Source organism: Cyprinus carpio, chromosome A10 (genome assembly GCF_018340385.1).
Source record: "Cyprinus carpio isolate SPL01 chromosome A10, ASM1834038v1, whole genome shotgun sequence".
NCBI classification, from domain to species: Eukaryota; Metazoa; Chordata; class Actinopteri; order Cypriniformes; family Cyprinidae; genus Cyprinus; species Cyprinus carpio.
Genome location: NC_056581.1, coordinates 15,927,057 through 15,955,034, shown reverse-complemented (window position 1 = coordinate 15,955,034; position 27,978 = coordinate 15,927,057). Strand labels below are relative to the sequence as shown.

The 27,978-nt window shown below is 39.8% G+C and overlaps 1 protein-coding gene across 1 annotated transcript; it reads left to right on the top strand.

The window, feature by feature from the left end:
- The first annotated feature begins 82 nt into the window (after positions 1-82).
- On the top strand, positions 83-27,959 carry LOC109065562 (transcription factor 7-like 1-A). Its single transcript, XM_019082524.2, has 12 exons — positions 83-822; positions 907-979; positions 1,095-1,222; positions 18,191-18,274; positions 23,739-23,874; positions 24,289-24,391; positions 24,545-24,628; positions 25,344-25,487; positions 25,576-25,735; positions 26,152-26,259; positions 26,391-26,442; positions 27,057-27,959. The coding sequence occupies exons 1-12, from the start codon at positions 637-639 to the stop codon at positions 27,512-27,514; spliced, it is 1,716 nt and encodes a 571-aa protein (XP_018938069.1). The 5' UTR covers positions 83-636; the 3' UTR covers positions 27,515-27,959.
- The last annotated feature ends 19 nt before the right edge of the window (positions 27,960-27,978 follow it).

The following is a 27,978-nucleotide window of genomic DNA, read 5'->3' as shown; positions in this document are numbered from 1 at the left end:
CTGCTTGAGAAGTGTGTACTGTCTCTTTAAGGGGGTTTGTCGCGTGAATAGAGTGTCGGTTTACATCTCAGACTCCTCCTCCTTCATTCTGATGAGGGTGTTCTTCCTTCTGCCCCAGTCCACTTCTATCATTCAGGGATACAAATGTTTCTTTATCCACATTCGAGTCTGTCACCGGAGCTGAATTATCAATATTAAACACACAGTCGGGACCCGTTCGCGCGCCTTTAATCAAACCATGGGATTGACACGCTGACACGGAGATATTTGAGCGTTTGGAAGAGAAACTCTGAAGGACTGAAAACTTTGTATCCACACCTTTGTTTCGCGAAACTTTTTTTTGCATGTCTTTACGTTCTATGTAGGACTATCGGAAGATTCCAGGCACGCGAATGGATATCAAATGATGCCCGTGGACTGTTTTGGAGGTTTATTGCAGTGTGGTTTTGTAGGAAGAAACCCCTATTCCACAACCCACAGGCGTCTGATCTAATCATGGGAAATCTAGGAACGTCTTGTTTTTTCTAGCCTCGGCAAAATCGCGTTTATAAGATTTGGGGTTAGTTCGGATTACAGCTCTCGCTGAGAGAAGAAAGTTTCGTTTTAATCAGACTTTTGGGTTTTTAAAGTGCCAACATGCCTCAGTTAAACGGAGGAGGAGGCGATGACCTGGGAGCAAATGATGAACTTATTTCCTTTAAAGATGAGGGCGAGCAAGAGGAGAAAATATCAGAGAATGTGTCGTCAGAGAGAGATCTGGATGAGGTGAAATCTTCTCTAGTAAACGAGTCCGAGAACAACAGCAGCTCATCAGACTCCGAAGTAAGCAAAAGTGCACTAATGCATGCATGTAAGTGTTAATTAGCCGTGCTAAAACTAAACCGATGCTTTATTTTCCAAATGCAACAAACAGACTGGCGTCCTCGACCCAGACCAGAACTAGAAAGTTACGAGAAACAGAGAGAATACTTTGCGGAAGGTAAATAATAATAATAATAATAATAATAATAATAAAAACAGTTCGATATTTATGTGTTTTGTGTGAGTGATTATGCATAGTAATGACAATTATCCGTTTTCTGTCGCCCCTAAAGCTTTGAGACGACAACAAGATGGAGGATTTTTCAAGGGACCCCCTTACGCTGGTTATCCGTTTCTTATGATCCCAGATATTACGAATCCATACCTTTCCAACGGATCGCTATCTCCCAGCACACGAACGGTATGCCATTTCACTTTAAACGCAACTAACACCTTCATGACGTCACGCCGCACTCCGTAAATTTTTCTGTTGCAAGACGCGCGTTACAAAAGTTCCCTTTGAGTGCGCCATATTCTCTTTTTTGTTTGATACTTGTGTGTTTAGAATCTCTTTTTAAGTATCAAATACTAGTAAATACCCCAGCAAGCTTTGTCTTCCAAAAGTTTGTTAGCACTTGTTGGATCTTGAGCATGCATGTATTAGGAGGCCGTTCTGATGCATTGCACAATAAGTCATTTACTTTGGCTCACCCGAGCACAAAAAAAGCCTTTACTTGCCGCATCCAACGGCACAAAAATTTACTTTTCGCAGTGAGATGTCTGCACAATTAATTTTGTATTATCATAAGAGGCGACAACCTGGAGGCAAGCCCAGGCAGATAGAATTCATCCAGCTTTTGCAAGCTTTTGCATCCAGCTTGGTGTCAGGAATGTCTTTACTCCTTTTTGTTGTTGTGTGATAGTGTGTTACCCGGTCAGAGAGTCGAATTTACGACTGGGCGGCACATAGATATCGAAAGCAGGAGGGTTCTGATTGCATGTGTTTATGGTTTATATCATAAAGACCTTTGAGTTCATTTGAGCCACATCGGGATTTTCTAGATAAGTTCTTCCCCATCAGTGAAACTGTCTTTCAATTAGAGGGCTGTTAGGCGTCTATTGTTATCATTAGTTACTGCTTGATGGCCCTATCGGAGGTCTCTACTGGATGCCCATTATCTTAATGACATCTTCACCTAGGGGGGCAGTTTGGCTACCTGAGCAGCAAGCCCCCACCGAGGTGTTTGAATCGCAGGCAAATTGCTGCATATGTTTGCCTTCCTCCATTTAGCTCCATTGAAGGATATCTGGAGTGTTTTTTTTCACAGTGTTTGCCTGTTGCTTTCTAAAGCCACTGTGTCAATGTATAAGTGATGAGGCATGCGAACGTAGGCTGACATGTCATTGTGGAAGAATTCCAGCAAGCCTGTGGCGATAAACATACGTTCATTGTGTTCATTGTGCTGCTAACTCGGGAGAATGCATGAATCTGTTGGTCATATACTTAGATATTAGATGTTGCATTAGGTTTGCTTGTTTACAGCACAATGGCTTTTTTAACTCGTCAAATGGTGTTAGCCAGAGAATGGTTGCTGTTGCATGAGTGGTTTGACCAAGGAAAACAGGTTACCTTTAACAGCTGTAACAAAGAGCGACTGTGATTCTAGTAGATGAGATGGATAATAACATCTGACTTCTGGCTTGCTTGTGTGTGTTTGTGTGTGTGAGAGCCCGAAGGCAACTGATTCAGCCATGTCTTACTCAGTGTGCAAAAAAAAGGTTGTGTATAGTTTTAGAGTACAAAAGTTTGTGAAGCGCCACTCAGTCTATGAGGAGAAAAAAAAACATGTAATGTTACTGAACCGAAGCTGAAAATTGTTTACAGTAACTGTTGGCACTGGATTTTCAATGTAAACACAACCTGCTGTGCTAAGATTTTTTCAGGGAGCTTTATTTTCTCTCAGGCTTTTTTGTTTCAGTTTGCACGATGAAAAACAAAAACACTAAATGTCTTCTTGTTGAGGGTTTAGCTTCCCTCATCCAGTTATAAAGGACTTTTAGATACTTTTCCTTAACTGAGCTGTCCGACTTTAACAAGGTTTGCTTTGACCCCAGGTTGAAGTTACTTAAGGTTTTATCTTCCACAATGTCCTCTTTTCGCAAATGCTAATGTAGTTTTCAATGTTCCCATCAGTTTAACAGCATTGCTCTTTGTTTGCTAATTATCACTTCCTTATTTAATAATGTTTCTTTATTGATTTAATTATATTCTAGTGAGTGTTAACAGCAGGGTAAAAGTCCAGTGCTTTTGTCTGCAGATTAGTCAATATATTATTGTTAGCCCTGTGAGGCTAATCTTGATTTTTTGTGTGTCTTGATCTTTTTGGTGTGACTGTAATGTTTTGTTTATTAATTTGGACTGTTAAAGTTTGTTAGATACTGTTGCTAACATTTTATGCTAGCTTAATGTAGTGTAGCAAAGCACAGTAGCATGTGAAGCTAACTTAGCAAATACTAACAACGTTTAAGGTCCATTCACACCAAGAATGATAACTATATTAGCGGATTGGCTAATGGATAGATTCTGATTGGCTATGTTTTTATTGTTGATCAACCTGAAAAAACAACAAGTTTGTTAAGGTCTGTTCACACCAAGAACGATAATTATACTGATAGCTATGTTAGCGAATTGGCTCATGGGTGTTTTCTGATAGGCTATCAATGTTTATATTATTCTTCAACTGGAGGAAAAAAAAAAGTTCTGAAAGTGATCCTGAAAATATTGTTACTCTGTGTCATAATTCGCTATTAAATTAGAATTAGAATGCTAAAAAAATTATAGTTAAAAGTTATCATCCTTGGTTCGAACGGACATTTAGGTGCGACAAACAGCTACAGTGGTGAAAAAGCGAGCATTTGAACAATTTTAACACAAAAGCATTGTTGTTGAAGCACTTCGCACTTATGTATCCACTTCCATTGGGGTTGAACCATGCTAACCTGTGATATTAATTCAACTTAAGTGCACTTATTGTACCAAGTAGTACTAGCAATAGTCTTGCGTAGCCAGACCTTCAGGCGTCAGGAATCCATGGCAGCTTTCATTGGTCAAGGCCCGCCCATGAGGCCGTTTGACCAAAACAACCAATCACAGTTCGTTTTGTTCAGCATCACGTTTTGGGGTGTGGAAATGTCGCCACAATAACAGCAAAACTCTCTGATGTATTTTAAATATTCTATGCTGCAAACTTTAAATATTTCACATACTTTTGAAAATCCAGCATTTAGTTGATCCTGATAAGTGCTTGTCGTTACGGTTGTAAACACGGCGGCTTTCTTTTTTCGTGAGGGGGTTTGGCGTCACGGCATCTTTGTTTTCAGGCAGAACGTTAAAGAACGTGACACACACGTCTCCCGGAAATCCTGTATAATTCAACCATTATATAATTCAAAACTCCTGAAGTGTTTCCACTTTTGTGTGCCATGCATCAGACGTTCAGCCAACGGTCTGTGAGCGTTACGTCTGAGGCTGAGACTATGTTAGGGAGTGGGTTTGTGGTCGTTGATTGTGTGGCTGAGATTTGGGTTCACGTCTGCCCTTTTTGACTGGCATTCTCTTCCCCTCCAACTTGCTTCAACTTTTTAAACTCTCTCCTCTACAATGGTATTTTAAGACCTACGAGACAATATAAAGTAAACAGAGGAATTGTCCTTCGTACGAGAGGGCCTCATTTTACATAAACAAACAGTGCTCAGGAGAGTGGCCCTGTCAACAGCCCAAACCTTTTCCACACACTCAGCACTCAGAGACGGGGTGGGGGTAGTTGGCGAGAGAGAAACCAGGCACCCCCCTCCAGCCTGTCCCACCTCCTCGTCTTCAGCTACAGAGGGGACATTGTCCAGGCCTTTAAGTTAAGACAGCATTCCTGTAGTGCAAGACGGTTCAGGAAACCTGTGTGAATGTTTGTACAAATGACCAAATAAACACAGCTTTACAATTTTATCCCGACTTAATGTGTTATGTTTTTTTCTCTTCTGTAAGGATGAACTCAGCAAATCCAAATTAATTTAGAAATATTTCAGTCTCTCTTTTGCTGTGTAGAAGAAGGGTGCGCTATGAATGCTGCGTCTTGTTAGGAGGCCAGGAATTGCATGAGACATAAACCAATTCTCCTTTTTCCCTTTTTAATGTTACTACTTCATCAAGCGACCATTTAAAAACCTTCCCGCCGTTGGACGCATTCCACTGAAGACCCTTTCTGGTTACTTGATTATTGACTGAGATTAAAACCAGAAAGTTCCTTAAAGAAAGAAATGTCAAGCCAAACATTATTTTCCTCCTTTGGTTTTCCACACAAGCCTGGCATCACTTTTTTTGAACAAGGCAAAATAAAGACCTAATTTACAGACGTTCCTCCTGAAAGGAGTGTGGTTTATGAATCTGTACGTGAGGGTGAACTAAAGGGGCTAAAGAAATGCTACAGGAAGTAGATAAAGGAATGCAGGGAGCTGTTCCCAAGGCCGTAACGCAGATCTCTTTCCTGTTGATCATATCATGTCCTGCGCTGGCCACATAAAATCATTCTGAATTTGCTGTATTTTAGTTTTATCTCTTTGGCCAATTATCTTCATATGGCATGGTGTTTACAGTATGGTTTAGATAACAAGAGCGCCGTCATTACACAGTGGTTTTAATTAGTAATGGAGCAGAACTGCTCCATATCTTAATGCATCTGCGATTTATTTTATTATTGCTTTTTACTAATTTCCAATAATTTGCTTGCTATTTATGCTTATACAGTCCTGGAAACAGCAAAAAAATAAATGTATTTGTAAATGAATATTTTGATATATATTAATATTTGTTTTTGTTTATTTTTTATATATATATATATAAAATTTGTATATATGTTATATATATTTATTTAAATGTATATAAATCTTTTATATACATATAACAAATTGTGCATTTTTATTTTATATATATATATATATATATATATATATATATATATATATATATATATATATATATATATATATATATATACATATATATATATATATATATATATATATATATATATATATTATACACATTATTTTTTTTTCTTTTTGTTTTTTAGAGAGAACTGTATGTAAGCAGTTTTTGAAGTTAATAAAATGTTTCAAGATTCAGCAGGGTTATTTGTTTAAATGACCAATGGCATACGACGGAAGCTTTTTAATCATTTTTGCACAGAAATGTCACACTTCACCTTTTAGAAACCGATATTTCTTTTAGTTTGTCTCAAAAAAGAAAGTTATGTTTGAACTACTCAGAATAATAGGTTTTATTTATTTATTCATACCTTGAAAAAGGCTAATGGCTGGAATGTTGGTTTGATGAATAAATAAGCCTAGTTAGCCTAGTTTTGCCACTATATTTTCTTTTTTATATATATCTTGATATATAGGTGTGTGTTTTTTTTTCTCATCATTGTATTCAGGAAACTCTGGGCCATGAAACAATATGATTTCAAGTGTCCGAAGATAAATCAGGAATCTTAAATGGATGCAGTTAGCCTGATCTTTTCGGGACTACTCCATTGGGAGCAAAAATCCTGAGGCAAAAAAGACTGAAGCCTTGTTGGAGTTTCTGTGTTGGTTTTAGTGAGTGTGTGTAAGCCGCTGACGTCATTCTCCATTGATAAGATTGTGCTGGCAGTGGTCAGCGCTCATCAAAACCCACTTCATGTTCGCTTGCAAGTCCTGCAGTGACTTTCACCCCCACCTCCCCATTTTGGTCACAAAAAACGGCGAGCTCTCGTTCAGAGCTGCGTACTGACTTCATGCATCACTCCATGCTAATAAAACTTGATTGTGCCGGGGATAAAGTTTAAGGGGGTGGGGGGGCTTCAGGCTTCATCAGTCTGGTATTTTTAACAGCTGTTTTCAGTTATTACCTCGCAGTCAGAGCTTCCTGGGGCCTCGGGAAGGGGAGAGAGGGAGAGAGCAGGGTGTGGGGGGTAGTTGGGGTAAAGCATTGTGGGAAAGAAACGAAGCAAGCTGTGGGGATGAGGGTGCCAGGTGGGTGAAAAAGTGGGCATGTGTCCAGGAATGTGTGTGTATGCGTCCTGTTGGCTTAGTTGGAGCACATGAACGCTGCGATAATGTGTTATCTCATCACAGCCCTCGACGGTCTCACATGGCCTTGTTGTGCCTGCTGCTTCATGCCAAGCTGAAAAGGCCACGGGAGATCTGATATCAGCAGCATCAGGATTTTCTTGTAGGGTGAGGTGTACTTTCAGCTAATTCCTTATGTGATCAGTTGCTTGTGATATGGTTATCATAGTGCTTTTAATTACTGCTGTCTTTCCCCTCCTAATGTTACCTTTAGCACAAAGAATGCATGTCTTCTGACTTGCGAAACCTGATAAATAAGAGAGTGGCTGATATGGAGTTTTTGAGGGCCGATTCCAACACTGTCATGCTTTGTGAAATTCAGCTTGCGTAGTTAGAAGCACCTGCATTAACACACTATCCTACAGCATGTTTCAGCCTTATTTTATGTAATATTTATAATGCAAAATTTTTTAAGGATGCACAATATATATTGGTATTAGGGATATGCCGGTATCAAATGTTCATGTTGCGATTAATTGCTAATGCTTTTATCACGGTATTATCACGGTATTGTAATTTAGTTTTTGAAAAGTGGCCATAATACAGGTTTAATAACTTTTTTCTAATAACAAAAATAACTGAACATTTAAATACAATAAATCAATACAGAAATACATATAAAGTTAAAAGTTTTACGCAAATTAAAGTGCAAAAGAACTATAAAGATCAGTAGGTACCGCTTTTCAGTAAGACCTCATAAGTTAACCTTAGTTAATGCATTAACATTCACAATGAGCAATAGCTACATTTGCTATAGAAGTTATTAATCTTTGTTAAAAAATACAAGTCTTAGTTCATGTTAGCTCATTAAATAACACAGTTAATGACAACTTTCGATTTTAACAACGTGTTATTAAATATTGGAATACCTAAGATTAATGAATGTTCAGAAGAATTTTTCATTGGCATTTTATGTTAACTAATGTTTCTCATGCGTGCTTGTTTACATCAGAGTGCACACGCGTCTTTCAAGCAGCATACAGCAGTGTTGTGCATTTTGACCAGTTGATGGAAAAAGTATTCTTAAATTGCTTTCCAAATTCAGAATAAGTTGTAATATATAATTATTCACGGTCTTTAGAAGTGCCCACGATAACAATATTGTGCATATTCATTACCGTGATATATCGCATTACCGAATACCGGCACATGTTTAATTGGTATCATATTGGTTATTGTTTTATATTATATATGTATATTGGCCAATATTATGAATTTAATATTGCATGCTCATGTGTCTTTTTACATTTTGATTACCATCATCTAAAGCTAATTTAAAGTTAATTTTAAAAAATACTAAAAATTTAATAAGTGTTAAATGTAATCTTTAACAAATCTCAAAATAAATACCCATTTTAATACTGTGCATTATAATGTGTGATATTTAAATTCCTAAATTCACTTGAAGCATTTAAATATTGATTTAAGTGTTTTATTTTTTTAATTTATTATCACCTTAAATGTCGTATATGTCTTATATTGAATGGAATTTTAATTTCTGAAATGTATTGTATAGGCCATGATATGGAAGAATCATGGTTTTATCAGAATTGGGCATTTTAATATCAGTGCTTCTCTGTTATTATCCATTGACGATGCTTATTGGTAGATGGACCTGCCACTAAAGTGTCGAAATTTTAGGAATTTACTAGTATCGACTTGCAGCAAAAAAAAGTGCAGTATCTTCAAAACCCTGTTAAGCCCACAAATAATTGTCCAAGCACTGAAGGGCGTTGCTGGCATTAGCAGTGAGTGTATGTATTATTGTCATGGTGTCAGCCGTAAGCTTTGCCCATGTTGTGCACCTTTCCCCGTCTTAAAGAGTCATCGGTGGAGAAGCTTTTTGTGGGCAGGGGCTTGGGGGTGGGCAGGCAGCCCCGATTCTCGTGTGAAATGAGGGATGTTCTATAGTGACTCTTGGCCGAGGCGGCTGGGAGTGTATGGGAGCTTTTATGAATAGGGGCCTTTCAGTCTTTCAGTATGGCTCTGAAAGGCTGAACAAAAGCCTAGAGGGTGGCGACTGAGAGCTACACGGTAGATCCACAAAACACTTCACTTTGCAGCGGCGTAGTCGTAATCCCTAAGACATCAGCCATTCCAAACGAACGCATTCAAGAAATGTCACGTAAACAAAGTGGACGGCTGACAAATCTTCGACAAGTTTAACGCCATAATTGGCGTTCAATTGGCCTGGCTTATGGTTGTCAAAATGCTGGATTTGTTGTCCGTCTGGGAGTCTTATTCAAACTATGGCTGCTGAAATTATGTGGGACGTTATTTCCCTGTATCCTAAATGGAGATGGGTCATTTTTCCATGCGTTTGACAGTGAGATACATCTTCACATTGTTTCAGTTAGGGGTGAGAGGTCAAGGTTCACAGCCTGTTGACGTGACTCACAGTTGAGTGGGCACTAAAGTTCCCAGATTCCCGTAGGGTGGTCGTCGATGCACTCCGGGCCTGGCAGCTTTTACTCTCCCCTTCCCTGCTAAACTCTCCATTACGATTTGCTCAGAGCTGTCAGACAACATGTGGCATAAAAAACAGCCTCACACACCCTGCCGTTCACTTCCTCTCAAAAACGATGGTCTGTGGCATAATGATTAATTGGAAAAGAAGAACAAAAAAACCTTGCTCCAATTCTTTTTACTCCAGACATTCATTGGGCCGCCACAGTCTGGCTCATTCAGATTGGTGGAGTGGAAGTGACATAACTGCTGGCACAAAAGAGCAACCTTGTGATTGGAGGAGAATGCGCATTGTGTGCCGTTGGGGGGTCCATCATAGACACGACGCTTCTACAGCTCTCACCCTGACCACAAGGTTGAGAGCGGCTCCATTGTCACATGACATGTTCACACTGGACCACAAGCTTTTGTGTGTGTGTGCGCGCTTTTTTGTTTGTTCGTGAGAGTGTATGTCTTATCCAGCTGGGCCTTGTCGGTCAGGGCATGGGCCGCCCCTCCCCGCGCACAGCTGCAGTTTGGACCCAGAGGCGCAGTTGAGGGCTTGTGAAAACCCCCTGAGCCTTCCTCATTTCTCCAGATGAGTACCTCATTGTAATTGACTGAACAGGAGTGCACTTATTTTTTTTCTTTTCTGGACTTTTCTCTGTTTTTCGCTTTCTTATAAACTCTTCAAAATTGACTACTATTTCAACAGTTACAAGTCCTATTGAGTTTAAGCTGACAGCATTGTTCAGAAGTTAGGGGATATAACCATTGTTTCCAGCGTAACTGTAGGCTTCAAACAGATTTTCCCATTCTGTAATATTTCCAAGGTTTTCTTTAAGGTTTGTCAAAAATTACATGTTAGTTTTGTAGTTAATCAAAACTCATACTCCTCTTTGGGTTTTCAGCAGTTGTAATGGTTACCACGAGCTCCCAGATAGTGTTGGGTGAAATGTTGGAAAAGTTATAACTTTTCCAACAGCTACGTCCTCTAATTGTTAGAACTTTGGTAACTTTTCCAATAGTTACATAGTCTAACTGTCAAAACTTTGGTAAATTTTGTAGCAGTTATATCTTCTTACCAAAAATCGTTAAGAGAAGGAACTGTCGGAAAGGTATTTACTTTTGACAAGTAATCCAAATTGGAGAACGAGTTTTCATTGACTACAATGTCACGCAAATTATGGGATGTAAGTGTTTGAAAGTTTTGAGGGTGGACTGTAGGAAATGTTTTCAGCCTTTAACTTGTCCAACAGTAGTGACCCCTGACTTTGTTGATGCTGCACACAACCAAAACTTGGGTCATTTTGGGTTTCTTACAGACTTGTTGAAAGTGGTGACCTTTCCCAAGAGTTATGTCCTCTACCTTTGTTGACGTTGTACCCCTCCGTTAGTGGAAATTAGTGACATGGCAGTTGCAGTGGTTAACAAGATCAACAAGTTCGTAAGAAACTCAATATGGAGAATGAGTTTTGGTTGATGTAAAATGAGAAGTTGAGAGACGCAACTCTTGACATTGTCATCAACCACAACTCTTCCTCCATTTAGTGGAATTCATGACACTTCTGATCAATATTCATGTTTTTAATTCACGACCCAGGCGCCAGTTAGCACGTTGCTTAGGTTTATACTGTTCACTTGCGATTGTAAACAATTCCTAGCATCACATCTCGCTCTCTCTGAAACACTCCCATAGTTTGTCACAGCCAATGTTGATGGTGCGTTCCCCTAGCCGCCCAGCTCCTAGACCCAACCTCGTGAAAAACCACACAAACACACTGTGTGTACTTTAGAGCTGGTTACAGCTGCGAGCAGTGAAATCTGGATTGTGTTAGCCCATGCACTGTGATTTATAAATTGTTTCTCAGGCCATAAATTCCCACTATAATTGCACTCCAAGCCCCCTTCCACTCTCCTCACTCTTTTTCTCCCCCTTTTTTCCCTCTCCGTCTTTCACTCCTTCGCCTCCTGCGCTTCGGCGGTACGTGGTCCGGCACTAATTGTTTGCAGAAGGGAACTGGTTTGACAAGACAGAAAGTTTTTGAAATTAGGCAGGGCGGTCACAGTTGTGAGTCAGGGCCAGGTACGGTGTGTCATGCCTCCATATCGCCCCCCCTGGACTGTTATTGCACAATAACAGTTGTTAATGGTCTAAAGATAACGCTTCAGTCATTTAGTGCAATTTACCAAAAAATCTGCATTATTTCCTCTCCTGCATTAAATTGCAGAGGTTTTTTTTTTTTCCGAAATTCACTCCCCCAGGCCTCTCTGTGGTAGATTCCAGTTTTATACTTAACAGCCAACAGGTTATAAAAAATAACCCTGTTTATTTGTTGTGCCTCAAGTTCTCCATATGGAGGAAAAGCTTGTCAACAAATCCACTTTAAACGGACAAACTGCAGTGGCTGCTTTATGAAGACTTTCCAGTTCTTTTGCAATCAGGTGACATGATTTTTTTGCTCTTTTGACGCCTGTTAGACGTCCGTTATAGGAGGGGTATATCGGGGAAGGGGTGAAGTTTGAGTTAGTGTGTGTGCTGGGGGGAGCGAGTCCACCAAGAGAACACAATAAGCTCTTTGTCTTCATTATGCACTCAGCATTTGGGAAAAGGATGAAGGTTTCTTTATTTTATTTTATCTTCAACTGTCTTTAGAACCAATGCACCATATTTGGATCTCTGATTTTCGATGCATATGCTATGCATAATTTAGTCAGTTTATTCAAATACTTACAGCCTGCATTGTTGTTGGTCAGTTTATTTATATTATTATTATTGAAAAATATAGTTATCATAAGTTGGCTGCCAACAAAGTTGAAGATTGCTATAGCAAGCATTTTTGGGTTATAAAGTGGCTTTGTTATCCCTCTTGGCTGCTTATGGGTTAACAAGCCCAGGCTGTTCATCGTAAACCTGGGTATAGTTTGGACTGCAGTGTTGTAACCAGACACTGAAATACTGGAAACCGCATAACTGACTTGTAATTGACTTTAAGGAGGGTGGCTGCATTTCGCCTTTGCAGAAAAACAGAGCTCCCAACAGACAGCTTATTACTTTCCCGTGGTCATAATTATGTGTTGGGTTTTATTTGACCTACTGTTTTGTCCTGCGCCACAATAACACTCTTATTCCTCATGTTGTTAAAGTTTGTTTGTGCTTTTCTCTGCAAATAATTAAAAAGAGATCAATGTAGTATGCATTTCTGAAGTATATTTCGTGAAAAATTTTGTTGTAAGTTTTTTTTTTTTTTTTTTTCTCTCTCTTTGGGATACAGAAACTGAAGGTGTCTACCAAAGGTAGTTCCTTTTTGTCTTCTGCAACAAGATGGTTGGTGTATGCAAACTTGGTCTCTGTTGCCATCCCTAAATGGGCCACATTGCCATGGTAACCCCTGGTCTCCGGATGGCTGACCTCTGAACCAGTTCTTTAAGTAGGCAGTGAATGGAAGGAGTAGTGTTATCAGTGAGGTCACAATAGTATCCATGGGAACTCGGAGAGCAACTGTCAGTCATGAGTCTTTCCTGTTGAAGCTGAAGCCCGATTCTGTGTGGAAGCCACTGGCTTGATGAAAAGAGGCACTTTATCACAGCTAATGTAGGCAGGTCAGCCAGCGCCACTGAACTACGGGAACAAACCACAAATAAGTGCTTCATTGCATTAGGATGATTTGTGCTTGGATTGGTTTTAAAAGTGATTTTGTAGGGATGCACTGAATTTCGACCTAAATTTTCAATACCAAGAGCAGATAATTTAACGGATTATAAATGGCATAAAAAATAGGATGCTGTTTATATTCTACACTTTTTAAGAGTTGTTAGTTAATTTAACAGTTGATATTTCATAAAATAAAAAAATATGGACTGTATAATCATTATAGTGACTAATATTATAATTTTTTTTTAAAATGTATTTTTTTTGTTTGTTTTTGTTTTTTAAGTAAGTCTAGAATTTACATTCTTTAAAAAAATAGTTTTTGGCAACTTAATGATTTTAACTTAACTTAGTAATGAACCATTGTAGCCTAACTGTGCTGAACAAATGAGACTGATAACTGTTTAAAAAAAAAATGTTTTTATATTTTTATTTAATATTTATCTTTTTTTTCCAGTTTAAACCAGAGATCCATCTCTTATTTATCAATACAATAAACCTATACATAATTAAAAATTGGCCTGATCAAACTGATAATATATTTATTCTGATGATAATAATAGTAATTCTTGTTATATTTATCTTTGCCTAATTATATTGTGCATCTTTAATAATAAAGACTTTTTTTGTCCTAAAATGAGTAATGTATTGTTTCGAGGAATTTGTGTTATGCTGTGGCTGTTTATAAGCACGCAGGTTTGGATCTAATTTCTGAAACCAAATTAGCGTCTCCTGATCGTTTGTACCTAAAAGTTCCCAGAACCCTGTTGAATAACTTCCTAATGTGATCGGTGGATGAATAGGTGATTTGTTGGTCAAATTTCTGCAGTCCAACCGCTTATTGTTTCTGTAATAAGATAAGTCTGCTTTAATGAGCTTCTCCTCCTCTTCTGACTTTAATCTCTTAAATCAGACTTCATAAGTACTTCATTTTTTGCTTATTAACATTGTTTGCTTTTGTTGTTCAAAGTTCTTTTCTTCCCAGCTATATCTCTCGTTCATATTTGGAGGTGGTCAAGAATTCCAGTCCTTTCCCCGCAAATTAATTTCCAATTAGCACAGATAGGGGTGTAGTTTGCCTATGAATTGTTTACTTAATTATCGGAAACTCTCGCAGCTCTTAAACAGACAATAGGCCTGAATGCCGACCTGCGGTGAGGGAGTGCTGTAAACCGCCGCCTCTATTGTCTTTGCCTCTGGCGGCAGTGAAAAGAGCAGCGAGAGGTGTCGCTCGCATAAATAAATGAGTCAGGTGATGTCGGACCCCTCTGGCCGCGTCAAGGCACTGCCCTATAGGCATACATGCACATAATCCAGAGCCTTTTGTCTGGCTTAACTGTTCTGATGCTGAGATGTAATAGATTCCTTTGTGTGCCATCAGCTTTCTGCTCCATTCTAGTGGAGGGTGTGTGGAATGGGTGGAAACATCAGGGCTAAATGTAGGCCATGCTTTAAATGATTGACATGACCTATTTGGCTCCACCCAACTCCGGATTACTTTTTTTCTTTCCCTTTTTCAAGAAAGTTGTTGTGCTATGTTGTGGAAGCACTTGTGGTTTGAGGTACAGCGTTTAAAATCCCTGGTATCCTGAACGAAGCTTGCGGGTGCAGCAACACATGTTGAGGCTTCCAGATATCTCCTTAAAGAAGTGTCTTCTTCTGTTTGTTTTGACAGAGGGCTTCATTTCGTCTAGCATATGACTGTCAGGATTTATATTTGTGAAGTTTTAAGTTGTCATAATCCTGTTAAAGATCCCCATCATCTTCGCTCAGCAGCGCGGAAAGCATTTCAGCAGCATTTCTATCTTTCTCTGTGACCTCTTGACATCAGGTAGACAGCTACAAACTAACTCTAGGTGTATTTATGAAATTAAACCGCATGAACCTGGTTAGAAGTATGTCTTCTGTCTCAGCCTGCCCAAGGCAATGTGACACTCATTTTTTATAATTCAATATTTGTTTTCATAAATCAGTACATTTTAATATTTTAATAAATGCACCAGATTTTTTTTTTTTTTTTTTTTTTAATATCAGCTAGATAATATTTGGCCATTTTAAGGTTATTGGTATCAAGAATAAACATTCATTTAGTTTCAGCCAGACAGATTAATCTGCTAATGTTTGGCCAGTTTCAAGAGTAAAAATTATATATCATTACATTTCATTTTATTTCGTTTATTCATTTTATTTTTCTGCTGATATTTGGCCCTTTTAAGATTTTTGGTATCAAGAATAAACAGTTTTGCTTTCATTTTCTTCTGTGAATGTCAATATTAAGCCAGTTCAAATGTAGATACAATTTAAAAATGCAATACAATTAAAAAAAAAAATCATTTTCTCTAAATGAAGATATTTAAAAATTTAAAAAAGAAGACATTGCCTTTTTGTAGTTGCACTCAGGGTTTTTTTGTTAGATAGTGTTTGTTCGTGTTTTTGTTGATTTTCTTGGTAAAGCTTGATTTGCTGTTGCTTAGCAGGTCGTCGCTGAAATTTGACATGCATTTTGAGAGTTTCATGTCTGCGCACCATTTCTTTTCTCTTCTCAACAAGAAGTCAGTGTTGCAAATTGCTAAACATCTGCTCTTGGAGTTATGGCTTTCAAATACAAATCCCCAGACCCCAAGACTGTTTACTTTGGCCGGTCTTCCTTTGTGTCTCCAGAAAAGCAGGGCACAGGTCCCTGCAGCCCGGTAGTCTGAGTTTGTGTGGGAAGGCAAAACTGAGATTGTATTTCAAGATAGTATGTTAAGTTTTCAGTCAGGTGTTGGCGGTTATGATGAGGAAGGTAGATTGTATTTTTTCAGTCATCCGTCCACTTTAACTGCAGCTGCAAATACCAGAAACAGGGTAAGGCCTCCTGACAAGAACTAGGCTAGACGTTCCTCTCAAAAACCATTCACAGATGCCCTCTGAAAATGTAAATTGTCATCATTTACTCACCCTCATATCAAGCCTGTTTGACTTTCTTTCTTCTGTGGAGCACAAAAGAAATTGTGAGATGTTGCTTGGACCCCAAGGTTCTTCAAAATACCTTTTTTTATGTTCCACAGAAGAAAGAAAGTCATACAGATTTGGAGCAACATTAGGGTGAGTTCATGTTTGGGTGAAAAGTCCCTTTAAGGACATTCATTTTGACTGTTTAGACAAATTAGATGTTTAACTTGTGGCTGTCGTTTATCAACTCTACTAAAGACAATGGAAGGTGAAAGTGAACCCAACATCTTTAATAAACATGGTCTTGGGCTCATCCTGCCAGCTGAAGGAAACTGTACCAGTCCCTGCTCATATTCCTTTATAAACTACTTTTGTTTTCCGCACCACCAAACCCAGGAACCCCATCCACCGCACCATAATGTCTTTTCCATTTTTAGCCCACAGCCTTATCCAAACTTCCTCACAACAATTCCGCTTATGATGAATGAAATTTAAAGGGAGAAACAAAGTTTTATTAACCCCAAATGTGCCATGATGATTGATAGTGGAACATGTTTGGGTTACTTGAGATGAGATTTTGTTGTTTAACAATGGAATTGGCAGGTTTTGGTATTGCAGTGTTGGATAATAAATAGCATGTGTCTATACTAGAGTAAGTTTACACCTTTTGGTATTGATAGTTAGTGTTGACTATGGTTGACAGTGTGCATATCATTGACTAATTTATGTTGACAGTGAAGCAGTTGTTGGCAAATGTATTTTTAATGAGTACTCAGCTTTTGATTTGCATCCATCAAGTTTGGATTATTCAAAGTAAGGGTTATTCAAAAGTTGACATTACAGCATGGTTATTTAATATATAAACTATTGTATTCATTGAATTTCAGGCCAAAATACCTCTATTTTGGTATTCTGTTACAATGATGATAAGGTTTTGATCACATTGCCCACCCGGAGAATATATGCTTGGACATCAGTGCATAAGGATTTGTCTACATTTATGGTGTCCCTTAAGTAGAACTATAAATTCGGTTTGTGAAAAGAGTTCTTCTTGAGGTATATATAATATATGCTCACTACAACTGCAGATGCTTTCAGCCCCTAGACTCAAGAGCTTAGATATGGGAATGATGACTCCACAGGAACATCTGATACGGTTTGACATCTACACAAACCAGATGACCGAGCCAGGCAGGGAAGCTCCGTGAAGGGATAAAAAAAACTAGATTTTATAAATTGCTCCTGAAAATCATAAGCGCTGGATGCGAGGGGCCCCAGAAAAGCTGAAACATATCAAACTTTGACACGCGCGCACTGAGCTACGAGGGCTTTCACAATAAACGTCTCCCTCTGTATAGGAAGTCCAGTCATTTATCACTGCGTGTCTCCTCCATGTTCCTTCTCTCATTGCATACCACGCTCAACCTAACAGTGTCGCTTTTGAGTTCTCCATTGATTTATTAAGGGGCAAAATTAGAGAAAGGCAGATCTCTGTTTCTGCTCCATGCAAGGCCCCTTTCTATTCTCCCAGTGTGTTATGGGACTTCCTCCCAGCTGTTCTTCATACTAACATACACACATTTTATCCATCCAGCTGGGCATTTACTATGCTGGGACCTGCAGTCCAAATCATATTTAGCTTTCACGTTTCACCCCCGCCCCCCCCCCCCCCCCCCCTCCCCCTGGGCTCGACTGCTCCTGTCTCGGCCCCCAAACCGTTCCAGCTAATGCTCCCAGGTGCTAAACAGCACCCAGAGTTCATCTCCACAGCTTTCAAATGAATTAAGACAAAGAACAGCTGGATTGCTAGAATCTGTGGATGACTCAGAGGTCTATTTAATTGATTTCTTCCATTCCATTCCATTTTAAATGAATATTCCAGGTTAAATACAGGTCTCCAGAAATACGGTATACTTGGGTCAACAACTGTAGCTTCATTAACTTTTCACCCAAGTGCTTTACAATCAAGGTGTTAATTTGAATTATTTCTGGTGGCAAACATTTATTTAACTTGGCTTTCGACCTGTCTTGAAAAAATGTGGTTTTGGTTATTCAAGACAGACATTCTGCAACATCACTATATCAATATAAAGCACTATAATAGAAGTATTTTGGTTTTGCAGTAACATGTAGACAACCTGGTGCATGTGTTGATGATCCATTGATTGTGACTTTCTCTTTTGTCCCCTGCAGTATCTACAAATGAAATGGCCGCTTCTTGACGTTCCCGGGACTGCAGCCCTTAAAGACTCCAGATCACCAACACCAGGGCACTTAGTAAGTCCATCAGCAACTTCATATTCTGTATAGTTTACAATGCAGTCAAAATGATTTGATTATAAATTAGGAATAGACTAACCTTTTTGTAAATTGTCCATTCTTATGTTACGTTCTTGCATGATATGCATCTTTAGAAAGCAGATGCTTTGAAAGGCAACAGTTTGATCTGAAACCATTGAACCAACAATAAAATATTGTATTATATTGGTATTTAACTGAATAGGCTGGCTTATCTTGCCTTAAGAGCATAGGTACATTGGTGTCCTGCATAACTTCTTTCGCAATGAACAACCATAAACATTTTTTCCCACACAAGCATGACTAGCTTTTAGCCGAAACCTGGCTTAGGCTGAGGGCTTAAGCTTGTCGTTCCAAGTGTCAACAAGCAATAGACTTATTTTCATGCCATTCCACTCCCTCCCGCCACTCATGCGACCCAACTTTTGACCTGCTTCACCCTTTCCAGACACCATGGTGGAGAACCTCAGGAATGCTCGCTCCACATGGTAGCTAATCCATTCCGGAGACACGTTTTTTTCACCCTCCAAACACGGAGATTGTCAGCTCAGAACGATTGAGGTTCTGCCACGGTGACAAAGTGATCACTGACTGTGGTCTGAGCTGGAAGATTAGAGAGTTTGCCCAAGAGATTCCCAAACAGACCTTTGGGTCAGTTCTGTCTAAACGAGAATCCAATTTAAAGTTCTCAGGCCAAAGATTATGATGACCCGATGATAATACGGGGACACTGGGCCTGTTGTGTCTGGTGTTTTGTCTTTATTTACTTAGCATGTGTTTCATAAAGAATGATTGGGGACTCCAGACAGACTGCAAATATGCAGCAGGGGAATTTCAATCCAATTATATGGAGATGAGTTGACTATTGAAGCCTGTTGATGCTGACTTTGCTTTAACACTCAGCATTGTGTTGTCCAGAACATAGAAACACTGAATGCTACTGTTCACCCGTCAGAAAAACAGACTTCGCTTCCTCATTCGATGTTGGCAGTGGGGATTAATTTCTGACATGCAGATCTGGGGGAATCTCTTGTGATCAGAGGATTAATTAAGAGTCAGTAAATAATTTAGGCAACATGCTAGAGGGTTTATTGTGTTTCTAATGAATGGCATGGGCTGTTGAAATCGCACCAGGCTGCCGAGAGGGCTTGAGTGACCTGTGGAAACCATTTCTGTGGCTGCACAGATTGGGTCCAGAAGGCACACATGCTAATAGGGTGAGCCAGAGCGGCCGAAAGGCTCAATAATTCAGGAACCAGGTTTGTTTAGCATTCCATTGGCATCCCTCTGAATGTGTTTAAGAGTGATACTGCAGCACCAAGCCCACTTCTTTACATTACCTTCCATACAGTGCATCTGGACCCAGGCCACATGAATAATACATCAAACCAGAACACAGGGGCAGGTGATGTGTGAGGCATTGTGGGAACTTCAGACTTGTCAACCCCTTTGTAAGCTGTGTGTTAGATTTGTTTTTGATTTTTTTGGTCAGAGTCATACAAAAACTTCCTGTGACATTACTGTGGTTCATGTATCAAATGGCAATACCATGATACAATTTGATTCCTGTGTTCATATATACCATGACACTGTAAGGTACATCAAAGAATAGCATGGTAATGTCCAAAAACACAGTATTAGCATGTTTTCACATGGTGTCTTATATGGTAAAACTGTTTAAAGAATCCTTTATTTGACTTTCTGCAATCCCATACTCTTAATAGGTAGAACATAAGCTTGATCTCTAGGTAGTTTAATGGAATGTCCTTTAGCTTTTCTGATTAGCAGCATTAGTGTTAACTTTGATGCTAATCTTCACACTTCATAAAAAAATACACAAAATGTCAAGTTGTATGCACTCAGAGTCTTGTATCTGATATGAAATAATCTCACAGTGATAACACAAGTGCAAAACCTGGTACTTAAACCCCACAGTAAGCCACCGTGTTTAGCAAACACTTATATTAGCATCAGTCGACGCAGCAATCACTCTTGGCTAGCCAGTGCATTAACTGCTGTCTGACTCGAAAGCATGCTTGCACATTAGGTCTAGTCAAGAAATGATGGGTTAAATAATTTATAATAAACTAATAAAATCTTAACCAAGCATTAGTCATGAGTCCACAAGCAATTTTCAAATTATTTACAAAAATCAGATTACAGATGGAAATTCAATTTAAATTGCCTGCTAATGACATTGACAATGGATGAGTCTTAGTGAAGGCATGATGTTTGTGCTGATGGGAAGAGTGTTGCATGTTCATGCAAAAATCCAGATGAATGCATCATGTGATTTTAGTTTTTTCAATTAAACCTGTTGTGGCCTCCATTTACAATGTTTTGTAAAGTATGAGGATGTAAAACAAGATACAGATTGCATCTACAGAAAGTAGTTCTTAATGGAGATGTTAAAATCTAATTCAGAGCCATGTAACTGTAAAGGCAGATGGTGATAATTGTAAATTGCACCCCATTGTTAGGGATTAAACTGTATGGCTCATACTGCTAGTTTTGGCTTGTCCTTTCCTCTGCACTATTTTATTATCCTTCATTTGAATCTGTATTTAGCAACTCATTCTTCCACTGCTAAAGCAGTTCATTGTGTCTTGATCCCTCTTGCTCAAACGCCTGTTTGCTCAGTAACTCAAGAAAGAGATGGAGGAGGTGAAGCCAAAAGAAAAAAACAACAGGCCACATTTGCTTTTTACTCCACAATGTGCTTGTTTTAGCAGAGCTCCAGTTTAACAGCTCCATGTGGTGGCACCAGAAGTCATCTTTGGGTGGGTTCCTTTGCTAGCGGGCAGAGAGGAGCAACAGATTAATCAGCAGGTGTAGAGCACTGACCCTGCACTTTGTTTTGTACACATGTGACTTTTGTCGTTTTCAAATGGATGCGCTATGTCCTTGTGGAGAGTCACTCCAAAGAACTCAAAAAAAAAAAAGAAAAAAAAAACCTCGAAAGAGGTGCAATGTTTGGCTACCATTGTGTTAACTTTAGTTCTGAGTGTCGCTCAAAATAATAGCTGTTGAAAGAAGACTGACCTAGCACAATTGGTAAATATGTGCTTGAGAACACTAGAGTCCACATAATTTAACTGTGATACAAAAGGTGGAACAATGTTTACACAATGACTCATTTTTTCTGTTTGCTGAGGTGTTTTGTCAGCTGTTTTTCACTGCTGTGCTGGTCAGGTGTCTTCTCCTCCTATAGACCAATTTACAAAAGTGGATTAAGGGAGATTTATCAGGCTTCGCCCTTGATGAACTGCAGGACTTGTTTGAGCAAAAGATAAAAAGATTCAGATACTTGTTGACAGACCACAATTGAAAAAGAGCCCAGTTCTGCCATCTAAAGGTGGATTCCTGAATATTGCAACCTGAACGGTTGACTGAGAAAGTGCTATTGTTGTTGTGTCATTGTTCTTATGTTACCGAACCCAGTGACTTTCAATGCTCCCCACACTATGGTCATGGTGTGTTTTCCCCCAGTCCTTCATTTAACACTTAAATTGTGTTAATCTGGTGGACACTTCATTTCTATTAGCTGTAAAGAGCCCACTTGAACAACAAACAGGAGGACTTGACCAAGTGTTGATATGGATCCTTGGATGCTTGGAGTCAGCTGGTCCCATCCAGTCCGTTTCTAAGGGGGGCGAGGAGCCCAGTCTGGTGGCAGTCTATGCTTGGGATGTTGCTGTCAGAGGCAAAACGGCTGGTGTGTTGACACAGCAGAGATTCTTGGCAGTAGGATAGCGAGAGAGAGAGAAACATCATAGTACAGCAGACAAATACCATCTTAGAGGAAGAGTGCAAGTTGTCCTCTACCTTTCTTTCTCAATCAACCTGCTGATAATTCTTTAAAACAATCCTGTAATGCACCTTTCTCCAGAAGTCAGGCTCAGCTTGTCTCGGCTGATGCAATGCTAAATTATGTACACACACAGAGACAGACAGTCAGACAGATAGATGGAAGGAGAAAGGCAAGGAATAGAGAGGCAGCCCAGAGATGGGGATGTGTTTGGACTGTGGAAATGAGAGCCAGTCTTGTCTCAAAGCAAGCCTTGTTCATGTTCACAGAGTGCTGGTTGGAGCAGAGGTCAAACTCACTGCCTACATAGAGGTGGGGGGAAGGTTAGCATGGAGGAAACAAGACTGCATTCTCTACTCTAGCTCACTTGTGACGTCCTGAGCCAACAAGTAGCCCATTCAATTTACGGCTCACCACCTTGCGTTGCCTTATGCACACATCATAGCAGTGCTGCTTCTGATGTTATTATAGTGCTACTGCTATATTTATGTGGTTAGGGTTCTGGATGTATGCTAGTAAATTATATGCTAATATAGGCTCCTCAGTATTCAGTGGGGTGATAGAAGTGCCTTCAAATGACTGCAAAAAAATCATGAGTTATTATTCAGGTAGCTAGCTTTAAACATGTCGAGATTTGAACTAACTTTAACTACAACACGATTCTCTTTGAACTGCTGGTACGTCATGATGTTGGTTGACCTGAAAGAGAAAACTGAGTAGGAAGTTTTGCTATTGCTTGCTATAGCGTGGCATTTGCGTGAACTCCTCAAATGTGAAACTTGAAATTTAGCTTCACATTTGCATTCATGTACTTGCATACAGTATTGTCCAAGGTTGAAGTGTTGGTATTTGTAGTAAAAGGCTGAAATGGTCTTGATAGTTGGTTTTTGCCAGAATACACACAACTTTTCAAGCAACACTCCTCACAAAGTCATCAGGTTATAACTCTAAGGTAATATGTCCCTTAAAACTACATTAGCCTAGCGTAGGGGTAACCAACCGTGCTCCTGGGTGGTTGCCTTCCTGCAGACTTCAATTCCAATCATGCTCCAACACATCTGCCTGTTAATTTCAAGTAATCCTAAAGATGCCGATTAGCTGATTAAGGTGCATTTAATTAGATTTGGTGCTACACTCTGCAGAATAGTAGCTTTCCAGGAGGGGACTTGCCTACAGGCTTCCAAAATTGTGCCTTCTTAAGAATCTCAAAAGTCGTCCTGATCTGTTAAACTTTTGCCACCTTGCCAAGAGAAGAACTGAAGGGTTTGTTACAACAGGTGCCACCTTTGGCCGCCTCTTGAGAGAGGTGTAGTAAAGGCCTGTCCTGGTGTCATTTATGGCGGGTGGCAGCTGGAAACGTCTTTCTCTTGTTGAAATGCTGCCTGTTAGGGGTGTTAGGTGTGATTTCTCCCGCCCTCCATGCAGCCGGTCAAATGCCCAACTGGTGTTTATTTTCCTTTGGGAGAAGTAGGGAAAAGTAAACTCTGCTGACGAGACCCATTGTTCTTTAAAACTCTCTGGCGCCGATCACGAGTAATGAGGCCTAATGGCTATTTTCTTCTTTTCGGTTGGTTGTTTGAACATGCACACACACTTCATTTCCCCTCCCTCACCTCCTTCTCATTTTGTTTTCAGTCCAATAAGGTCCCAGTGGTACAACACCCCCATCATGTTCATCCCCTTACACCGCTGATCACCTACAGCAATGAACACTTCTCCCCTGGGACGCCTCCCTCTCACCTTTCACCGGAGATTCTTGACCCAAAGACGGGTAAGCGCCACCAACAGCAATTTCCAGATGAATTTGCTGAAGCTTTGAGAAAGTAGTACAATCCAGAAATGCAGAGTCATGACCTTTTTTTTGGATTGGGGTTTATTGCAATAATATGGGGATAGAAGTAGCTACAGGTGAAGTGTGTGATTTGGGGCGCCACTAGTGGCATTAAATGGAACTGCAATCATTTTTAATCTGTGGACTGAACCAGTTGTGTTTTTTTTTGGGGGGGGGGGGGGGTGTTAGGACTACCCGTTTGCAGGGAAATTGTAGGCAAGGGGGAGTGTTTGAAGATATTCAGAATTTTTTAAATTTCGTTTGGTGCCAGTAGCAGCGTGGAAGTTCATCCTTAATTTCACTTGTATGTTAATATTTGTCTTCAGTTTTCTTAATCAGTGATTGTTTCTTCAGGAATACCAAGGACCCCTCATCCTTCAGAGCTGTCCCCATATTACCCTCTCTCTCCTGGGGCAGTTGGACAGATCCCGCACCCTCTAGGATGGCTGGTTCCTCAGTAAGTCTGAACCCTGTGGCTTTAAATTACATAACATCAACCTTATTTTACTCATGCAGATGGCTTAATGAAGTTTCTTCTAGCAGAAAGCGCATCTGTTTGTCCCTGATTTTGCTTTGGCCAGTTGTTTGAGTGCTGTTCTTCTATCTTCAGGCATGGCCAACACATGTACTCCATCCCTCCTGGGGGCTTCAGACACCCCTACCCTGCACTCGCCATGAACGCCTCCATGTCTAGGTATGTAACAGAGGGCAAGACCTTCTTTTCGGCACCAACTTGCCGATTTCAAGTTAAACTCGAATCTATTAATAGACATGAGATGCAGACAGCGCAAATCCTCCCCGAAGGCTCAGAGAACAGTTAGTACAGGAAACTGCTGATGTATTTTTTGCTCAGTAATGGCGCCTTGATACCTCTCTTTCTTTTTCAACCCTGTGCACGTTCCAGAAAGGAAATCTTTTATTGAATGCAACACAGTTTGTTTCATCTCTCTCAGATAAAAGTACAACTTAATCGCCGATTCTCAATGCTTATAATGAAATAAAATTATTAGATAACACTGAAATGTTTGTTTAGCATGGAATATAATTGTCATATGCATGGTATTTATATGCTGCTTTAAATTTTTTTTTTTTTTTTAAGATAAATTTGATAGTGTAATTTTGATATAATGCAAATGTGGACATGGACAAACTTCTGAACAAGAATTCGACCAAGTTTATTTTAGTTAAATAAAACCTCTACGCACTCAGAGGTGTAAGTTATTCCATGTTAATCCTTCATTTTTCACCACTTTTTACCATATTACTGTAGATTTGCTAGCCATTATATGAAAGTAGCACTTCTTTCTCCCATTCAACTAGCTACCATTGAATTTATACCTTTAATACGCTGATATATCCATCTATTTATTACTGTCTATTATTGACTGTGAATCTGTCTTTCTCTCTAGTCTGGTATCCAGTCGTTTCTCTCCTCACATGGTGCCTCATCCTTCTCATGGCCTGCACCAGACGGGCATCCCTCACCCCGCCATTGTGTCGCCTGCCATCAAACAGGAGCCCAACGGCGACAATGCCAGCAACTCGACACACGGGTCAGTCCATCTCCTCCGTTGCTCTCTCACAGTTAATTCTCTGCTCTTCTCCAACTGACTCTCTTTGTGTCCATCTGCATCTGTACAGAAAGCCCTCAGTGCCCGTGAAGAAAGAGGAAGAGAGGAAGCCTCACATCAAGAAGCCCCTAAATGCCTTTATGCTCTACATGAAGGAAATGAGGGCCAAAGTAGTGGCCGAATGCACCCTGAAAGAGAGCGCAGCCATCAACCAGATCCTGGGCAGGAGGGTGAGCGCTTACAACTCCATTACGAGAAGAGCTGAGATGCATTAGTGTTCTCTTCATCTTGACTTAAAGGAACAGTTCGACTAAGAATGAAAATTGGCATCATTTACTCACCCTCATGTCATTCCAAACCCACATGAAGCACACCGGGAGATATCATGAAGATTGTGCTGGTCGCTCTATTCCATGCAATTACAACAAATAAGCACTGAAGCTATCGAGCGTCAAAAAAGGATGCAAAAGCATAGTAAAAGTGCTCCGTATGACTTGCATGCTTCTGAAATTTTTCCTTTTGTACATGATGGTTTGGAATGACATGAAGGCGAGTAATTAATCAAAATGTGCATTTTTGGGTGAACTATCCCTTTAAGGAATGAAAAAAGGAGGGAAATTTGACCATATGTTCTTTTATTCCGCAGTGGCACTCTCTTTCACGTGAGGAACAGGCCAAATACTATGAACTCGCCAGAAAAGAACGGCAGCTGCACTCTCAGCTTTATCCGGGCTGGTCTGCGCGAGACAACTACGTAAGTGAGCCCAGAATGCAGAGTTTAATGCAAATCATGTGGGGTTCGGATGCCTCCATTGTTTTTGGCAGCCAGGAGAGTTTTGCTTAATCAAACACATCTAATTTGCTCCAAATCATGTCTGTCCTCAGGGAAAGAGGAAGAAACGGAAGAGAGACAATAAACCTGATTCCCCACAAGAGAGTAAGTGTCACTGGACATCTGTATTTCTTTCTCACTTTCTGTATGCATGATCTTTCGCTGAACTTGAGCTTTTTTTCCCCCAGCATCCCTGTCGGTCCAATCACTCAGCTCATAGATCATGTTTTAGAAGCTAGATGACGAACATTTTGGCTTTTTTCTTCTTAACTGGAATTTTTTTTTTTTTTTTTCAAGGATTAGTTCATTTACTAGCTCGCATGTTTTTCCAAATCTATTTGTGTGTGTGTGTGTGTGTGTGTGTGTGTGTGTGTGTGTGTGTGTGTGTGTGTGTGTGTGTGTGTTTGAAGTAATTTGGGAGCAAATGGGAGTTATTTTTAGTTGTTTTTAATTCAGATTTTGTATTTTTATGAAAATAAACTTTAAATTTAGTCCCTATTTTTTCATGTCATAATCATAAATGTTGGCCGATTTTTGACTGAAATGGCATCTAAAAGTAGTTGATTAAAAAAATAGCAAGAATAATTATTCAATTAAATTTTTAAACATTTTATATATTAATTTAAACCGCATGTATGTAACCATAAACAGTGTGAATTCATCAAAATAGTTTTCATTTTGTGGGAGTATATTTAACCCTGTTTCCCCCTCATCTGCAGGTAACTTCTTGCCCCAGCCCAAGAAGCAGTGCGTCCCGTACTTGCCATCCGAGAAAATGTGTGACAGCCCTACCTCCTCTCACGGCAGCATGCTGGACTCGCCCGCCACACCGTCCGCTGCCCTGGCTTCACCGGCGGCCCCTGCGGCCACGCACTCGGAGCAGGCTCAACCCCTGTCCCTCACCACTAAACCAGAGGGCAGGACCCATCACCCACACTTCCCCCTGCCAGGGAAAGCATCGGGCTCCAGCTCCAATTCCTCTTCCTCATCCAGCTCCCATCCGAGCATCTCTCTCCACAGCCAATCGGCGGCCCTCCTGTCCCGTCCCATCCCGTTCACCACCCTCCCTCCCTCCCTGCTCTCCCCGTCCTCGCCTTTCCACCAGGCAGCCCTACATTCCCATCATGCCTTGATGCAGACACAACCTCTCTCTCTGGTCACCAAATCAGCGGAGTGAATGGAAAAAAAAGACAAACTTTTTACACTTGTATATTGCTTTTTTTAAAACATTTTTATAGATATTAGACCAAGTTTTTAAGATAGAATGAAAAGGAATAATTATTGGTCAATATTTGACCACCCCTCTATTTTGCTTTTGTCTTTGAAACAAAAATGTATTTTTTGTAAATTGCCTTTTTCCAACGTTATTCTCCAATGTTGCTACTTGTATAAAAGTCAAATGTATAAAGATTTCTTCTTTTTTTTTTTTAAGCCGTACTTGACAAAATACAATTTGTAGTTTTAGTTCAATTCAGTCTAATGGTAGTTAGGAGTTTGATTTTTCATTACTGCATTCTCTCCCTTTTTTTTCTTTCTTTTGGTACCACCTCACCCTGTTCCTAACCCAGTGTGTGTGACTCTCGTAAGACTCCATAGCTAATAAACCTCAAGTTATTTCTAAAGGCTGCATTGTGTTTTTTG

Excerpts from the sequence above, each read along its gene's own strand:
- LOC109065562 (XM_019082524.2), top strand. The coding sequence starts at position 637 with ATGCCTCAGTTAAACGGAGGAGGAGGCGATGACCTGGGAGCAAATGAT. Across the intron at positions 23,875-24,288 it reads GATTCTTGACCCAAAGACGG|GAATACCAAGGACCCCTCAT; the intron begins GTAAGCGCCACC and ends TTGTTTCTTCAG. Across the intron at positions 25,736-26,151 it reads ACCAGATCCTGGGCAGGAGG|TGGCACTCTCTTTCACGTGA; the intron begins GTGAGCGCTTAC and ends TTTATTCCGCAG.